The following is a 17,849-nucleotide window of genomic DNA, read 5'->3' as shown; positions in this document are numbered from 1 at the left end:
CACTATGGGACCATCTCTCACTCTGGATGACCAGCAGCAGCCACCTTATTGATCTGCTTTAATGGAAGAGATGCTCTCATCTCATTGTGCATGCCGCTGCGGGCACAGGGGCACCAAATAACAGTTCCTCCATTGCAACCACATGTCCTAAAGGTGGCCGGGGGCAGTGTGTGCAGCAGGAAACAAAAGATTAGCTTTATTTGTCACACGTACATGGAAACATACAGTGAAATGTGTGAGGATTGTGCTGTGGCAGTCAGCAAGTGTCCCCATGCTTCTGGCATCAATGTGGCCTGCTCACAACTTTCTCGCCCTAATCCTAACTGACTGTCTTTGAATTGTCCCCAAAGCATTGAGCAAAGGCAGAATAGTGCTTACCTCAGTCGCAGGACCAGATGGATTGAACCATCCTGGTTAGTTAGATGTGATGGACTTCCTGACTGTTCCTGGCAAAAACAAAAATGGTGAATGTTAATTCCAATCTTCTGCACCAACCTTATTCTCGAAAATTGCCAAATTTACTGCAATACTTCTTGGTCTTTGAACTACAGCATGAGAGGTCCTTGACACACTATAGATGACCTCCATAAAATGATCAATGCTGAAATATTTTTCTCTATTCCTCTTTAAACTGTCTAATCAACAAAATATTAATTATGGCTATTATACATTGAAATAGAAATGGCTACTTTTAGTAAAATATCTAAAACAAGCAGGTGTCTTGTCCTGGGCCATAGCAAATTCCAACAAAAGTTTGGAGAGAACATCAACAAGACGTTTAGAAACATAGAAAACCTACAGCACAATACAGGCCCTTCGGCCCACAAAGTTGTGCCAAACATGTCCTTACCTTAGAAATTACCAGGCTTACCCATAGCCCTCTATTTTTCTAAGTTCCATGTACCTATCCAAAAGTCTCTTAAAAGACCCTATCATATCTGCCTCCACCACAATTGCCAGCAGCCCATTCCACACACTCACCACTTTCTGTGTAAAAAAACATACCCCTGACATCTCCTCTGTACCTGCTTCCAAGCACCCTAAACCTGTGCCCTCTTGTGGCAGCCATTTCAGCCCTGGGAAAAAGCCTCTGACTATCCACACGATCAATGCCTCTCGTCATCTTGTACACCTCTATCAGGACACCGCTCATCCTCCGTCACTCCAAGAAGAACAAGCCAAGTCAACTCAACCTATTTTCATAAGGCATGCTCCCCAAATCCAGGCAACATCCTTGTAAATCTCCTCTGCACCCTTTCTATGGTTTCCATGTCCTTCCTATAGTGAGGCAACCAGAACTGAGCACAGTACTCCAAATGGGGTCTGACCAGGGTCCTATATAGCTGCAACATTACCTCTCGGCTCCTAAATTCAATTCCATGATTGATGAAGGCCAATACACCGTACACCTTCTTAACCACAGAGTCAACCTGCACAGCTACTTTGAGCGTCCTATGGACTCGGATCCCAAGATCCCTCTGATCCTCCACACTGCCAAGAGTCTTACCATTAATACTATATTCTGCCATCATATTTGACCTACCAAAATGAACCGCTTCATGCTTATCTGGGTTGAACTCCATCTGCCACTTCTCAGCCCAGTTTTGCATCCTATCAATGTCCCGCTGTAACCTCTGATAGCCCTCCACATTATCCACAACACCTCCAACCTTTGTGTCATCAGCAAACTTACTAACCCATCCCTCCACTTCCTCATTCAGGTCATTTATAAAAATCACAAACAGTAAGGGTCCCAGAACAAATCCCTGAGGCACTCCACTGGTGACCGACCTCCATGCAGAATATGATCTGTCTGCAACCACTCTTTGCCTTCTGTGGGCAAGCCCGTTCTGGTTCCACACATACAAAATTCTGGAGGAACTCAGCAGGCCAGACAGCATCCATGGAAAAGAGTAAACAGTCGATGTTTCATAGAAACATAGAAAACCTACAGCACAATACAGGCCCTTTGGCCCACAAAGTTGTGCCAAACATGTCCCTACCTTATAAATTACTAGCCCTTACCTATAGCCCTCTATTTTACTAAGCTCCATGTACCTATCAAAGAGCCTCTTAAAAGACCCACCACCGTATCTGCCTCCATCACCGTTGCTGACAGCCCATTCCACGCACTCACCACTCTCTGAGTGAAAAACTTACCCCTAAAATCTCCTCTGTACCTTCTCCCATGCACCCTAAACCTGTGTCCTCTTGTGGCAACCATTTCAACCCAGGGAAAAAGATTCTGACTATCCACACGATCAATGCCATTTATCATATTGTACACCTCTATCAGGTCATCTCTCATCCACCTTTGCTCCAAGGAGAAAAGGCCGAGTTCACTCAACCTATTCTCATAAGGCATGCTCCCCAATCCAGACAACATCCTTGTAAATCTCCTCTGTACCCTTTCTATGGCTTCCACATCCTTCCTGTAGTGAGGCAACCAGAACTGAGCACAGTACTCCAAGTCGTGTCTGACCAGGGCCCTCTATAGCTGCAACATTACCTCTCAGCTCCTAAATTCAATTCTATGATTGATGAAGGCCAATACACCATACGCCTTCTTAACTATGGAGTCAACCTGCGCGGCTGTTTTGAGCATCCTATGGACTTGGACCCCAAGATCCCTCTGATCCTCCACACTGCCAAGAATCTTACCATTAATACCATATTCTGCCATCATATTTGACCTACCAAAATGAACCACTTCACACTTATCTGGGTTGAACGCCATCTGCCACTTCTCAGCCAAGTTTTGCATCCTATCAATGTCCTGCTGTAACCTCTGACAGCCCTCCACACTATCCACAACACCTCCAACCAATGTGTCATCAGCAAACTTACCTACCCATCCCTCCACTTCCTCATCCAGGTCATTTATGAAAATCACAAAGAGTAAGGGTCCCAGAACAGATCCCTGAGGCACCCCACTGGTGACCGACCTCCATGCATAATATGACCCATCTACAACCACTCAGGAGGCGCAGCAACTCCTCCCTCACCTCCCACAGTAGCCTGGGGTACATCTCATCCGGTCCCGGCGACTTATCCAACTTGATGCTTTCCGAAAGCTCCAGCACATTCTCTTTCTTAATATCTACATGCTCAAGCATTTCAGTCTGCTGCAAGTCATCACTACCATCACCAAGATCCTTTTCCATAGTGAATACTGAAGTAAAGTATTCATTAAGTACTTCTGCTATCTCCTCCGGTTCCATACACACTTTCCCACTGTCACACTTGATAGGTCCTATACATCTTATCCTCCTGCTCTTCACATACTTGTAGAATGCTTTGGAGCTTTCCTTAATTCTGCCCGCCAAGGCCTTCTCATTGCCCCTTCTGGCTCTCCTAATTTCATTCTTAAGCTCCTTCCTGTTAGCCTTATAATCTTCTAGATCTCTAACATTACCTAGCTCTCTGAACCTTTTGTAAGATTTTCTTTCTTCTTGGCTAGATTTACTACAGCCTTTTAACACCACGCTTCCTATACCCTGCCATAACTTCCCTGTCTCATTGGAACGTACCTATGCAGAACTCCACACAAATATCCCCTGAATATTTGCAACATTTCTTCTGTACTTTTCCCTGAGAACAACTGTTTCCAATTTCAGCCTCCAATTTCCTGCCTGATAGCCTCATAATTCCCCTTACTCCAATTAAATGCTTTTCTAACGCATCTGTTCCTATCTCTCTCCAATGCTATGGTAAAGGAGATAGAATTGTGATCACTATCTCCAAAATGCTCTCCCACTGAGAGACCTGACACCCGACCTGGTTCATTTCCCAATACCAGATCAAGTACAGCCTCTCCTCTTGTAGGCTTATCTACATATTGTGTCAAGAAACCTTCCTGAACACACCTATCAAGCTTCACCCCATCTAAACCCCTCACTCTTGGGAGATGCCAATCGATATTTGGGAAATTAAAATCTCCCATCATGACAACTCAGTTGTTATTATTACACCTTTCCAGGATCTGTTTTCCTATCTGCTCCTCAATATCCCTGTTACTATTGGGCGGCCTATAAAAAAAACCCAGTAAAGTTATTGACCCCTTCCTGTTCCTAATCTCCACCCACAGAGACTCTGTAGACAATCCCTCCATGGCATCCACCTTTTCTGCAGCTGTAACACTATCTCTGATCAACAGTGCCACGCCCCCACCTCTTTTGCCTTCCTCCCTGTCCTTTCTGAAACATCTAAAACCCGGCGCTTGAAGTAACCATTCCTGTCCTTGAGCCATCCGAGTCTCTGTAATGGCCATCACATCATAGCTCCAAGTACTGATCCACGCTCTAAGCTCATCCGCTTTGTTCACAACACTCCTTGCGTTAAAATAGACGCATCTCAAACCTTTGGTCTGAGCGCGTCCCTTCTCTATCATCTGCCTATCCTCCTTCTCGCACTGTCTACAAGCTTTCTCTATTTGTGAGCCAACCTCCTCTTCCCCGGTGTCTTCAGTTCATCATTTAGTCATACAGTAAATTCGCTGACCTTGGCCTTTCAATTGAACCGATTACCAAAACAGGAGCTGGTCCTACTCGGAAACTCTAAACAGATATTAAAATACACAGGTAGGACTGTATCAAATGCTTGAAGAAAGCTCAACATGCCCTGGGGACTTTTTGTGAAGTTACCAATCCTTGAGGCAAGGTCTGGGCAGTAAATTTGCCAATTACAGCATGATTAAAGCTCCACAAGGCACATCAACTGGAATGATGGACTACATTTGCAAGCTGCTTCTGATCAGTTTCTTGATAACACAGTAACTTTAGCATGAAATCAAACCAAGTGAACATGCGACAACTTGGATTTGAATGCTGCAAGTAGAAAAAGCTTGGGGTTGTCTAGAGATGCTAATCTATGACTGGTATCGAGCGATTAAGCGGTGTTTAAACTATAACACTCAATCGGGGACTGTAGTGCACAGACGGGACTGAAGTTTGTAACTGTCCAGAGGGAAGTATAATCCATCGACTCCTAATAATAATAAGGGAATGTTTAAATGTGACTGTGTGTTAGAAAGAAAACTTCAGATTGCACGGTAGCAAATAATGTCACTGCAGTCATATTTTGTCGTTAGCATCTCGTTTCTGTCACATGCTGACATGCAGAGTTTTGATCTATTACAAAGCTCTGAATATAATGCAGTTTGACACACTATGTTGTGTACAAATTTATATTCAAAACCCTATTCACCACTGTTTAGCAACACAATGACCACTTTGACCACCATGCACTAAAGTGGATTTTGTTTTATTTTTTTCTAATTTTACTTGCTTGTAAAAATCGTGGATGATTTTTGATGAATTTGTATTTCTCTTGTGAATGCTGTGTGCTTGTGATGCTGCTGTAAGTTTTTCATTGCACCTGTGTACACGTGTACTTATGCAGATAACAATCAACTCCACTTTAACTTTGACAATGTAATCAATATATACACTTGGCAAAATTTTGTTCCTGAGAAGGAATAAACAAACATCAAAAGGATGATCCCAATAGTTGGATATTAGGATAATTTGTTGACATAAGTTTTCGACGTGCCCAGAGGAAAGGAATCACATGACCTCCAATGTGATCACATTTAATGCTAGTATACTCATTTTAATTAAGAGCTTATTGGTTGTAAAGTGCCACTTCTGGCATTGAGAAGTGACCGGTGAAGAATAAGAAGAAATTGTGATTGGGTTTAGATTTCCACTTCACACTCTGGATAAGAAATGCTCCAGCATTCTGAATTTGTGAGGTTTTACAAAGAACAAACCACAAGTTTTATATTTTCAAGACATATCATTTTTACAGTTATGAGATGTGGCACTGTACCTTGACATGGAGCTGATACTTCGGTAGAAGACTAAAGCAGAGAAGGTGCAGAGGAGGCTAACTAGAAGAAGCGTCTCAGGGAGATTGGAGAAGCTGGCGTTATTCATCTTGAATGTTTTGTTTTTATTTTAATTTTTATTTAGAGATACAGAACAGTAAAGGCCCTTCTAACCCATACAATACACCTTTAGGATATGCAAGGAAACCCATGTGGTCACAGGGAGAATGTACAAATTCCTTACAGACAGTGGCAAGAATTGAACCCTGATCAGTGATCGCTGTAACAGTGTTATACTAGCTGCTGATCTGGTGCTCAAATCCTTTTTTCCAGAACTGGTGAGCCTAATAGCTTTCTCCTGTGCCCTATCATGCTATGCATCCAGACTAATCTCCTTTGCAATTTTTTTTTGGAAAGCAAGCATCTGCGTGCATCAACATCGGTCCCAGTTGTGATACTCCTGAACGTCACTCAAAAGACAGCAGCGTGGTGAGAAAGAACTTTGTCTGAAGCTTGTGTCACTTGAGATGGGCGACTGCTTATTGCCAGGGGTGAGAAAGAGCTGAATCCAGTCAAAGCAATACACACAAGATGCTGGGGGGAGTTCAGCAAGTTAGGAGTAAAACAGGCGACGTTTCAGGTCGAGACACCTGAGTGCTGAGTTCTTCCAGCATTTTGTGTGTTGCTCAGGATTTTCAGCAGAACCTTGTGTTTATCAAATGCACTCACAGTTTTCTGATAGGCCGCAGGTTTTGATTCATCATACGCATCGCCTGATTCATCATCACTCCACTCCCAGCCGCCATCTTCTGTTTTGTACAAGTGCCCACTCGATCCCTGGATGCATCTCGTCTACAGTCAATCACAATGCAGATTAAAGGTTAATTACCAGCATTTTCAGCTATTTTGCTGGCAGTTGTCTTCCCATCATACGAAGGCACTGACTTTTGCTCGGGTCTAGCCCTGATTGGCTGACCAAGCGACCACTCTTTGTGAGCCCAGACAGTATCTCTCACCCACAGCATCAGCAACTTAACATTGTTGCCTCAATGCTTGTGGACATGTCCCTTGCTAAATAATTCAGTTATTTACTGTTAATCCATAAGCTTGGTCAACCACAAATGAATAGTGGAGCGGACTCAATGGGCTGAATGGCCTAATTCTGCTCCTATGTCTTATGGTCTAAGCTCTATTAGTGTGCATACATTTTCTGTAATGCGTCTTTCCCTCACGCAGTGCAGCAAACAGGAAACTTGCTCTTAGCCATCAGCTGTTGGACAGACCCATAAGAAATGTGCAGGAAAAGTAGTAATACTAAAGGGCAAGTCACTGGAGCTTGGGACGTGGGTCATTTGAGCTCTGTTCTCTTGTTAATATTTCCATCCTTCATCTTACATCTGCTTTCCTGCTCTAAATAACTAGCGAGCATCTTGTGATTCAGCAACTTGTAATCTTTACCACTACTAAGATTAGGTTAAAGATAATCCTTTCCTGATGAAGCTTGGACAGCTGGACTAGAAATGAAATATGGCTGAGAAGATCTTCAGCTTGTTTCTAATCGACACTAAAGAGTGGTCCTGTGATAAATACACAGTACATCCAGCAGGAATAGAGGAAGTGGAACTCTATGCTGTTGTTACATGTCATTGACAAACATTCCTTTTAAAAAACATTCACTATTGTTAGGTAAACAATTCAAGCCAGAAATTAGCACACAGCAAGACCTACAAATAGCAATGCAATGAGTCACCAGTTAACCTGTGCTGGTGGTAAAAAAAAAACAGGGGTATCTGCATCTCCCACTGCAACTGGATCCTTGACTTCCTCATCAGGAGACCACAGTCTGTGCTTGTTGGAACTAACATCTCCTCCTCACTGACAATCAACACTGACGCACCTCAAGGATGCACGCTTAGCCCACTGCTCTACTCTCTCTACACCCATGAATGTGTGGCTAGGCATAGCTCAAATACCATCTATAAATTTGCTGATGATACAACCATTGTTGGCAGAATTTCAGATGATGACGAGGAGGTTTACAAGAGTGAGATAGATCAGCTGGTTGAGTGGTGATACAACAACAACCTTGCACCCAATGTCAGGAAGACCAAGGAGTTGATTGTGGATTTCAGGAAGAGGAAGTTGAGGGAACACACACCAGTTCTCATCGAGGGATCAATAGTGGAAAGGGTGAGCAGTTTCAAGTTCCTGGGTGTCATCATCTATAAAGAACTATCCTGGGCCCAATGTATTGATGCAGTTACAAAGAAGGCACAACAGCGGCTATATTTCATTAGGAGTTCGAGGAGACTTGGTATGACACCAAAACCTCTAGCAAATTTCTACAGATGTACCATGGAGAACATTCTGACTGCTTGCATCACTGTTGGGTACGGAGGGGCCACTGCACAGGGCCAGAAAATGCTGCAGAAAGTTGCTAAATCTGTAGCTCCATCAAGGGCACCAGCCTCGGCAGCATCTTCAAAAGGCGATACCTCAAAAAGTTGGCAACCGTAATTAAGACAGAATTAGGCCACTCGGCCCATCGAGTCTCTGTCATTCTATCATGGCTGATTTATTATCCTTCTCAGCCCCATTCTCCTGCCTTCTCCCTGTAATATTTGAAGCCCTGACTAATCAAGAACCTATCAATCTCTGCTTTAAATATACTCAATAACTTAGCCTCCACAGCTATCCGTGGCAATTAATTCCACAGATTCACCACCCTCTGGCTAAGGAAATTCCTTCTCATATCTGTTATACTGTAAATGGATTGTGAGGCTGTGTCCTCTGGTCCTATACTCACCCACTATAGGAAACATAATCTCCACATCCATTCTGTCTAGACCTTTCAGTATCCAATAGATTTCAATGAGATACCACCTCTCTCCACCCTCTCCCCACTCATCTCCAGTGAGTGCAGGCCCAGGGCCATCTAACGCTCCTCAAACATTAACCCTTTCATTCCCAGGATCATTCTCCTGAACCTCCTCTGGACCCTCTCCAATTCCAGCACATCTTTTCTTAGATAAGGAGCTCAAAACTGCTCACAATGCTCCAAGTGCAGTCTGGCATTAAGGACCCCAGTCAGCCAGGGCGTGTGCTCTGTCTCATTGCTACCATCAAGGAGGCGGTACAGGAGTCTGAAGACACACACGCAATGCTTTAGGAACAGCTTCTTCCTCTCCGCCATCAGACTTGTGAACGGACATTGAACCCATATACACTACCTCAATTTATTTTTGCTCTTTTTGAACTACTTATTAACTTAAATCTTTCAAAATATTTATTGCTGTATTTTAGTATTTTTATTATGTATTGCAATGTACTGCTGTTGCAAAACAACAAATTTCATGATATATGCCTGTGATATTAAACCTGATTCTGATTCTGGTGTTGGAGGAATGGATGTTGATCTGAGAACCTTTGCATCTTTGTTTTTCAATAGCGCTGGCTAAGATTTTTCTTTAAACACCCACCTGAACAGTGTGGTGGGGAACAGCTGAACCACTCATTTGAATGATGGCACTTCTGTTCGTGCAGCATTGGTTTAGGGGATGTGCTGAGAATCTGCGCCCACAGCCTTTGGACTTGGAGCAGAGTGTGTTAGGTGGCAATGCACTGTGCTTTGGGTCCAGGCAAATTGTGGCTAAAATTTGCCGTGCCTCTGCTGGACACGATTCTCTAACGCTTTCGGAAAATACAGACCTTTTTGTTAGTCTCTGGCTCGTTCACAGACTTTGGCATCGTGCCAGTAGCTTGCACTGTGTTGTCAGCCTGCAAGAAGATAGAAGAATTCTATTTGCGCCGGTGTATAGAGTTGAAAAGGTACGGATCAATGCGTCCCTCTAGGCAGCCCACAGTGCGTCTCTATGAGTGCAATATCTAGATCCCTCCTCCTCTTTATATGCTGTCTGTTTGCACCTTGGCCCAAACATGGCGGATCTTTAGTTCTGGCTTCATGTCTCAAAACAACTGCCATTTTTACTTCAACTCTGGGAAACATAAGCTGCTGTTTAAATGAAGCTGAAAGGTAAACCATTAGCCTGCCTTTGCCAGTTGTAGACACTTTCCTGTGGGATCTGTGTGTGTCACAGGTGACTAGGTACATAGTAAGGCTTGAAGCTCAAATGATTACACAATTAGATTACACCAACAGCTTTGTCTGTCTCCATTAGATTCCACTGAAACAGTACTTTTACCAGGCATCAAGCAGTTCTTTAATCTTCCACTCCAACCAAAATCAGTTTGCTTTGGTACTACCACACCACACACAGCCTTTGCAAGCATCTGCTTTCAAAGTTTCCATCACCTCTTTATAGTACTTTACTCAGTCTGTTGTGTAAACTATTGCTGTCCCGACATTGCTCAGTTGAGGCAGGTTAACCAAACTTAAAAGGTAGAGATTTTCAGAGACCAGAATCCATTGTAAACCTTTTTTCTTGAACTCTCCTGCATTACTGACCAACAACCCTTACCTTTGTGTCCTTCTGTCCTCCACTTACTGAATGGCCCAACAACTTCTCCATCAGATAATCTTTACTCTGAAACAAGAGAATGAGTTTTGTATAAATCCACAGCTATAGGGTCTTGTAGTTCTATTTTTTTTAAAAAAAGCAGCAAATCGGACATGAATCCAGCGGGAGCAGGGAGAGGAAAGTGAATCTTTGCCAGGCATGGATGTTTGATTAGGGCAGTCTCTGAGTCTGTAGGCCTACTTAAGAGAAGCAGGATAGTCTGGCTGTGTAAAATGCACTGAGCTGCTCATGCCAGATCCCAGCTTTAATTCAGCTTCTGCTCATCTCGTCCTGATGTATCCTCAGTAGCTCAGCAGAAGTGCTGAAGAATAATGAATTCTGTCAGCCCACTGACCCCATATTTCTACTGGGGGAAAAAAAAATCACCTCCAAAGGGTTAGTTAAAGCCCACTATGGTTTAGGACTGGGATGAACATGCTTATCAGAGCAAGGGCTTAACACTTGGAAGGTGGTGCTTGAAAAGGAGGTTCCCAAATGGAATTGGATCAGTAATTGGGCAACAAGAATTACAGGACTAAGGGCAAAGGGCAGGGGAATAGGATTGGCTGCATTGCTTTTGTAGAGAGCCAAGACTGACTTAAAGGGCCAAATAGCCATCTCCGATTATGATTGAGGACTTGAATCACCAAGGCATACAAGGCTATGGGCCAAGTGCTAGGAGATAGGATTAATATAGATGGGCGCCCACTGGCCAAATGGCCTGTTTGCATGCTGCATGACTACACTTCTATGACTGAGTAAAGACTATGTTGCAGAGAGGTGCATGAAAGCAGTGGTCTGGAATTCCATCTCGCGTGCAAATAATTGGCGTGGGCTCCACCGTTAAAACATACTCTCGCCGAGGCCCATGGGTAATTTATTTTCCTCTCTCATTTACCTTTGATTTCTGAAAGAATTTGTGCTTCAGCAGCTCTGCTGCAGTGGGCCTGAAAAATAGAGTTTACAGAGTGAGTTGGGCAAGTTGAAAGCGGGGGAGAGGGGTTGAGGCATCACCTGCCACGTTGGGGTGCACCAGCCTGGCCAGAGCACTGAGACAGAAACAGGCAACTTTCACAGATCAGCATCACGTCAGAAGAGAAACTCTTCGCTCATTCTACCCATTACAGCTAGTCTTGACAGTTGCCTCTTTTCTTTACCACCTCCTGAGCCCTTGTCTCGGTTTCTCCTGGTGGAGGGAATCAGCTGCCGGCCTTTCCTGCTCTGCAGCCACACAGCTGTACGGGAGCAATCAGTTACATTGAAATGAAAACTGGCCACCGGTCGTCCATGCAGCGGAAGCCCAAACAGTGGCATCATCTAAACATTGGCAGGACATTGCTGTTCAGTCCAACAAGTGGTGGCTCCCACCCGCTCCCACCCATTCTCAGCCACAATGTTGGCACCTGGCACATTTCCAATTTGTTATCCATACTTCATTGGCACAGCACTTGGTACACCAGGCTGTTTTGCCATTGATGGTTATTACTGTTCTGTGACCACTGTTCCCACCTCACCATGGGTTCCCAAGGCTTCTCAAGACTTGTAACTCCCAGCTATAACTGGAAGACTCATTATTTCATTCCAAAGAGAGCGTAAGAATGTGCACATTCTACCCTGTGTAATGTTAAAGTTCTTGGCCACTTCACTTGTGATCAACAGGAACAGTGCTGCTCTCTGGAGCTGGAATTTTGCCCTCTCATTGGAGGCGATGCTAACCTTTATTGGCCTCAGCAACAAACCTATCCAACCAGATCAGTCAGTATCAGGTTTCCACCCGACTAGTGTTCAGGGCTGTGTCAACCTGACCCATTTTCCTATTGCATGCAGGCTATGAATGACCTTGGTGCACACACCTCTTTGCAGGGTCTTTTTGAAGGCACAGGGCTATCAGTTTACGGAAGGATTTGCCATACTTCTTAACCATCTCCTTGTCCTCTACACCTGTCTCGAGAGTAGGGGGCTCATTCTGGAGAGTCACCATCAGAACCTAGAGATCAGTTAAAGGAGGCATTATTTGTAATATGCAGTGGGAGTGTCCTCCTACTGTAACCAAAATATCACTGTACTTAGAATATTCAAGAGGCCCACCAACTGCTGTTTTATTATTAAACTTGGTTTTCAACTCTCAGCCTTTGATTCAGTTGTAGCAATACTTTTAAAAAATCAGCCCCAATTTGACACTGAAATAAGCACAGTTCAAGTTCCAATGCAAATCAGTCAAAGGCTTAGAATATGAATTCAAATGGTAATTATTTGTATTAATCTGAATTCTGAAACATATTACTGGCTAATTGAACATATTGTCTTTAGTTCCGCACAGGCAACTTAACATTTTGTTTCCAGTTATCTGCTAATTAAAAGGTGCCAACAAAGTTTTGATGTTGATTTACATTTCCCAGATAAGCCCTTGATCCTAGATTTGAGTTATTTTGTAATGAAAAAAAGCATCTCATCTGACTGTGTCACTCACTCCTGGGTGTCTATGATTCTCTTCAGATAATGCATTCCCAGACATCCAGCAATTTGAAAGCTATTAAAAGTTTACTCCCACCTTCATCGGCGGGTACTTGTGATACGGTGCTGTTCCAGTTGCCAGTTCAATTGCTGTTATTCCAAAACTCCAGATGTCTGCTTTGAAGTCATAACCTCTTACCTAGAATGGAAGTGAAATTCAGGAGTCGTTCTGTAGCTGGAGACTCATGCAATAGTGACACCTACTGGAAACACTTTACTGCAAGATAATCTGCAGAGATCAATTACAATTTATTTATTAAGGGCAAATACTGAGTACCCTGGAAGACTAAAATAAAATAAAAATGCTGGAAATATAGCAGGTCTATCGAGAATTTCAGCTTAATGCCCTATGGCAGAAGTGCCCAAATAAAACCCATTGCAGAGCATTTCAGAGATTACTGATTTTAGGGATTCAGTTTGGCACTTAAATGTAGCTTGTTTTCTAATCCACCCTTAACTGGCACAAAGTAGATAATAACTGCACCATCACTTATTCTTTGCAGAGATATAAAAAATAAAATGTAACACTTCTTGGCGGTGACGACTTAAGAGAATAAGATGCAGCCCACTGTGAGTGCAGCTCTGTACTCCATTCCATACTCCAGCCCATTATGTAAAAATCCTTCCTCATGACTTAGACCATAAGATATAGGCCATTCAGCCCATTGAGTCTGCTCCACCATTCCATCATAGCCAATCAATTTTTCCTCTCAGCCCAGTCTCCTGCTTTCTCCCCATATTTCTTCATGCTCTGACCAATCAAGAATCTGTCAACCTTTGCCTTCAATATACATAAAGACTTGACCTCCACAGCTGCCTGCAGCAAAGAATTCCACAAATTCACCACTCTCTGGCTAAAGAAATTTCTCCACATCTCCATTCTAAAAGGATGCCCCTCTATTCTGAGGCCGGGTCCTCTGGTCTTAGACCCTCTCACCATAGGAAGCATCCTCTCCACATGCACTCTATCAATCCACACCATTCGATAGGTTTCAAATAGGTCATCCCTCATTCTTCTGAATTCTAGTGAATACAGACCCAGAGCCATCAGACACTCTTCATGTGACAAGCCATTCAATCCTGGAATCACTTTTGTGAACATCCTTTGAACCCTCTCCAGTTTCAGCAGATCCTTTCTAAGATGAGGGGCCCAAACGTGCTCACAATACCCCAAGTGAGGCCTCACCACTTGGATGTATCCATCGCATCTTTTTCACTGGATTCATCACATAAACACTGATCTTGCAAGAATCAGAGTAAAGGGCTGAGAGTTACCAAAATATCAGCTGTGTGGTTGGTACAAAGCACCAAACAGTAAGGCTAGGCGCATAAAATAGCACAGTATGCATTTGAGCAGTTTAGGACATTAGTATATTCTGGGTACAGATTCCATTTATGGTACTACCAAGGCTCAGCCTCTATTCCCAGGATGTGGTTATGACTGGCAAGAGAAGACTTCATCGCATTTACGAACTGCCATTCCCTACCCTGGAACACACAGCAGGCTTCCTTCTCCTGAGGTAAACCAATTTGGTTGTTATGACATTCCAACAGCATGCTGATCACTTTTATTGAGAGCAATAATTTAATGTTTCCAGATTTTAAGGACTGAACTTATTATGGATTTGAAATTGATTTCTGGATCACTAGTCTGGCCCTTTGAATCCATAATGTCACCACAGCACAACCGTTACACACGGCTGAAGTTGCTCTCCGAGGAATTGAACACACAAGCCAGCCAACAGCGTGAGATCTGAGGGAACACTGCGGGTGGGACACAGTGATGTGAAATGCTGGCACACAGCTTCAGCAACCTGGGTTAGATCCTGGCCTCTGTGTGCATTTAGTCTGTTCTCCCTGTTCATGGGAGAAAGTACTTTACAGGGAAATAAGTGTGGGTGCTATAGAACTGATGAGAGTTTCTCTGAGGGCCTGTCTTTATCCATCATGCAGAAAATATGAGAAATAAACTGAGACCCTGAATCCTCGTCCAGGTGGATATTAGATCCCTTAGCAATAATTTGGAATGAGAACAGGGCATTCTCCCCAGCTGGTATTTAACCCTCAAGCAAAGTCAACTGTCTAGTCATTATCCATCCTTCCGTTTGTGGGAACTTGCTATGTTAAATTGGCAGCTGCACTTCTCACACAATGACACGACACTTAAAAAAAAGATTGAATTGATTGTTTTGGCACATCACATTGTCATAAAAGTTGTGGTTAAAAAATGAATCTGTTTGCTTTCTTTAGTACAATCTGTGTTTCAGTGTTCGTGAATGAGAATAGTAGGTTCCCCGTAGCGTAGCAGTTAGAGCGACACTATTGCAGCTCAGGGAGTCAGATCTAGGAGTTCAATCCTGGCATTCTGTACATTCTCCCCATGGAATGCTTGGGTTTCCTCCCACAGTCCAAAGATGTGCCCACTTGTAGGTTAAATGGGCATTGGAAGTTGTCCTGCATTTAGGTGGGGGTTAAATCGGGGGTTGCTGGAAGTTGCTGGGTGGTGTGGCTCAAAGGACCGGAAGGGGCTACAGTATCTCTAAACACAAATCAATAAATGGGTATCGCGCCCTCAGCACCAAGCACTTTCAAATGTCACATATATGGCATAAAGTTCCCTTCGCTTTCCCCCAAAAAGTAAACCTTGCTCTAGATACAGAAGAGTACTATTCGTGTATTTTGGACATTTCTTGGATCAATGTTCTTGTGGCCTCTGTGACCGAGGTTTACAACCACTCTAAACTTGGTTCACAAATACAAAACTGTTACAGCTTTCAGCAGATTTTCATTTTACGTGTTTTGGAGGCAAGACGAGTGGCCATACTCACCGATACCTATCAGACCCCAGAATGATTGAGACCTCATTTTAATTTAGTTGCCTATCTAGGATTGAGAGAGATTTGAGCTCTCTTGACATCATGGTTAGGGTGCATGTAGAGTCTCACCAATAAAGGCACGGTCGGCAAAAGTCTGGGCTCAGGTTTTCTGAAAGTGTGAAAGAACCAAACCCGGCCCAACTTCAACAGGAGGCTGACTTGAAACCTTTAATTACCTGTTCCATCACTTCTGGGGCCATCCAACACGGAGTTCCAACAAAGGTTTTACGTACTTTATTTCTGGTCATATCTCCACCAGCAGCCAGAAAGGCACTAACACCAAAATCTAGCAAAGGAAGAAATCATTGTTACACAGTTTCATTAAAAACTTTACTGATGCTGTGGGTACAGGAGCCCAGTGTAGGATGATGGCTGTAATCATAGCCTCAGACAATGCATGGTACAATGAGCCTGCTCACTTCCTCCTCCATATTCCATATCTGGTCCACCTATGATAAAAGGCTTGATATTAAAGATTGCATTTATTGCAGTGGCAATATGAAGTTTGATTTAATTATCTCAGGAGTCACAAAAAATGTATACTGAACTTTGTGCAGTACAAACTTCACTCAGAGCTCTGCTTCCTGTATCCTAATGCACAAGTTTCATTCCCCCATCATTCCTGTGTTTACCGAGCACACAGAGAGGGCAAATCAGGGTAGGACATATGCATAGTAAACAGTAGAGTGCTGGGGAGTGTGGTAGAACAGAGGGATCTGGGAATACAGATCCATAATTCCTTGAAAGTGGCATCACAGGTAGACAGGGTCATAGAGAAAACACTTGGCACGTTGGCCTTTACAATTCAAAATATTAAGTACAAGAATTTGGATGTACGTTGAAGTTGTATAAGACATTGGTGAGGCCTAATTTGGAGTACTGTGTGCAGTTCCGGTCATCTACCTACAGGAAAGATATCAATAAGATTGAAAGAGTACTGAGAAGATTTACAGGGAAGTTTCTAGGACTTGGGGACCTGAGTTACAGGGTAAAGTTGAATAGGTTAGGACCTTATTCCCTGGAGTGTAGAAAAGTGAAGGGAGATTTGATGGAAGAATACAAAATCCTGAGGGGTATAGATAGGGTAAGTGCAAGCAGGCTTTTTCCACTGAGGAAGGGTGAGACTAGAACTAGAGGTCATAGGTTAAGGGTGAAAGGTGAAATAGTTAAGGGGCACCTGAGTGGGAACTTCTTCACTCAAAGAGTGGTGTGAGTGTGGAATGAGCTGCCAGTGGAAGTGGTGCATGCAATTTTGATTGCAACACTTGAGAAGTTTGGTCACGTACATGGATGGGAGGGATATGGAGGGCTGTGATCCAGATGTGGGTCAATGGAACTAGGCAGAATAACAATTCAGCAAAGACTAGAAGGGCTGAAGGGCCTGTTTCTGTGCTGTAGTGCTCCATGACTCTATACTGGTTCCTGATCCAGCATCACCTCAACTTTAACTGTCACATCCTTTCATTCAGACCCCACGATGTCTTTTTCCCATTCTATGCCCATAACCTGCTTCAGCCCTACTACTATGAATTTTTCATACCCAACTCCCAGTCAATCTCCATCCAGCTTTACCATGCCACATTGCCTTCACTCCTTGGGTTCTAAGCTCTGGAATTTCCTCCTTAAATCACTCCAACTCTTTTTTTCAGGTTTTTTCAACTTTTTTTTTTAGTGCTTCAGGTTGTATATCATATACATTCTCTGATAATAAACAAAACCATTTGAACTATGTTAAAGATGTTACAAAAATTAAAGTATTGCTTCACAAGCTCAGTCGCCAAGGCTCCATTTATGTGATAACGTTGTGCGTCTTCCATTCCCTAAATGGAATGCTTCTTCCCCTCTGCCATCCCATTGAACCCATGAACACTACCTTCCTTTTTAAATATATATTGTTTTTGCGTGATTTTTAATCTATACTATAATTGATTCACTTATTTATTAATTTTTTTTCTTCTTCTTCTATATTATGCATTGCATTGAACTGCTGCTGCTAAGTTAACAAATTTCACGACACATGCTGGTGATAATAAACCTGATTCTGATTCTGAAATACTGATTCTTGCTGGAATAGAATTCAGTTGTCAATGGGCATACAGTGGTGCCACTGAAAGT

General features: G+C 43.2%; 1 protein-coding gene across 1 annotated transcript in view; it reads right to left on the bottom strand.

Annotated features, from left to right (window-relative positions):
* Window positions 1–17,849, bottom strand: part of LOC140741103 (STE20/SPS1-related proline-alanine-rich protein kinase-like) — a 64,441-nt gene that overhangs the window by 12,278 nt on the left and 34,314 nt on the right. The window contains exons 6-13 of the mRNA XM_073070853.1: window positions 15,911–16,020; window positions 12,896–12,997; window positions 12,198–12,331; window positions 11,243–11,291; window positions 10,306–10,371; window positions 9,536–9,604; window positions 6,557–6,679; window positions 379–446 (exon numbers count right to left, since the gene is read on the bottom strand). Of these exons, the coding sequence (XP_072926954.1) occupies window positions 379–446; window positions 6,557–6,679; window positions 9,536–9,604; window positions 10,306–10,371; window positions 11,243–11,291; window positions 12,198–12,331; window positions 12,896–12,997; window positions 15,911–16,020 (721 nt within the window). The remainder of the gene's footprint in view (window positions 1–378; window positions 447–6,556; window positions 6,680–9,535; window positions 9,605–10,305; window positions 10,372–11,242; window positions 11,292–12,197; window positions 12,332–12,895; window positions 12,998–15,910; window positions 16,021–17,849) is intronic.

The sequence above is a fragment of the Hemitrygon akajei genome, chromosome 18, assembly GCF_048418815.1.
Source record: "Hemitrygon akajei chromosome 18, sHemAka1.3, whole genome shotgun sequence".
Lineage (NCBI taxonomy): Eukaryota > Metazoa > Chordata > Chondrichthyes > Myliobatiformes > Dasyatidae > Hemitrygon > Hemitrygon akajei.
The sequence above is the reverse complement of the archived record's forward strand: the minus strand, read 5'-3'. Positions and strand labels throughout refer to the sequence as shown.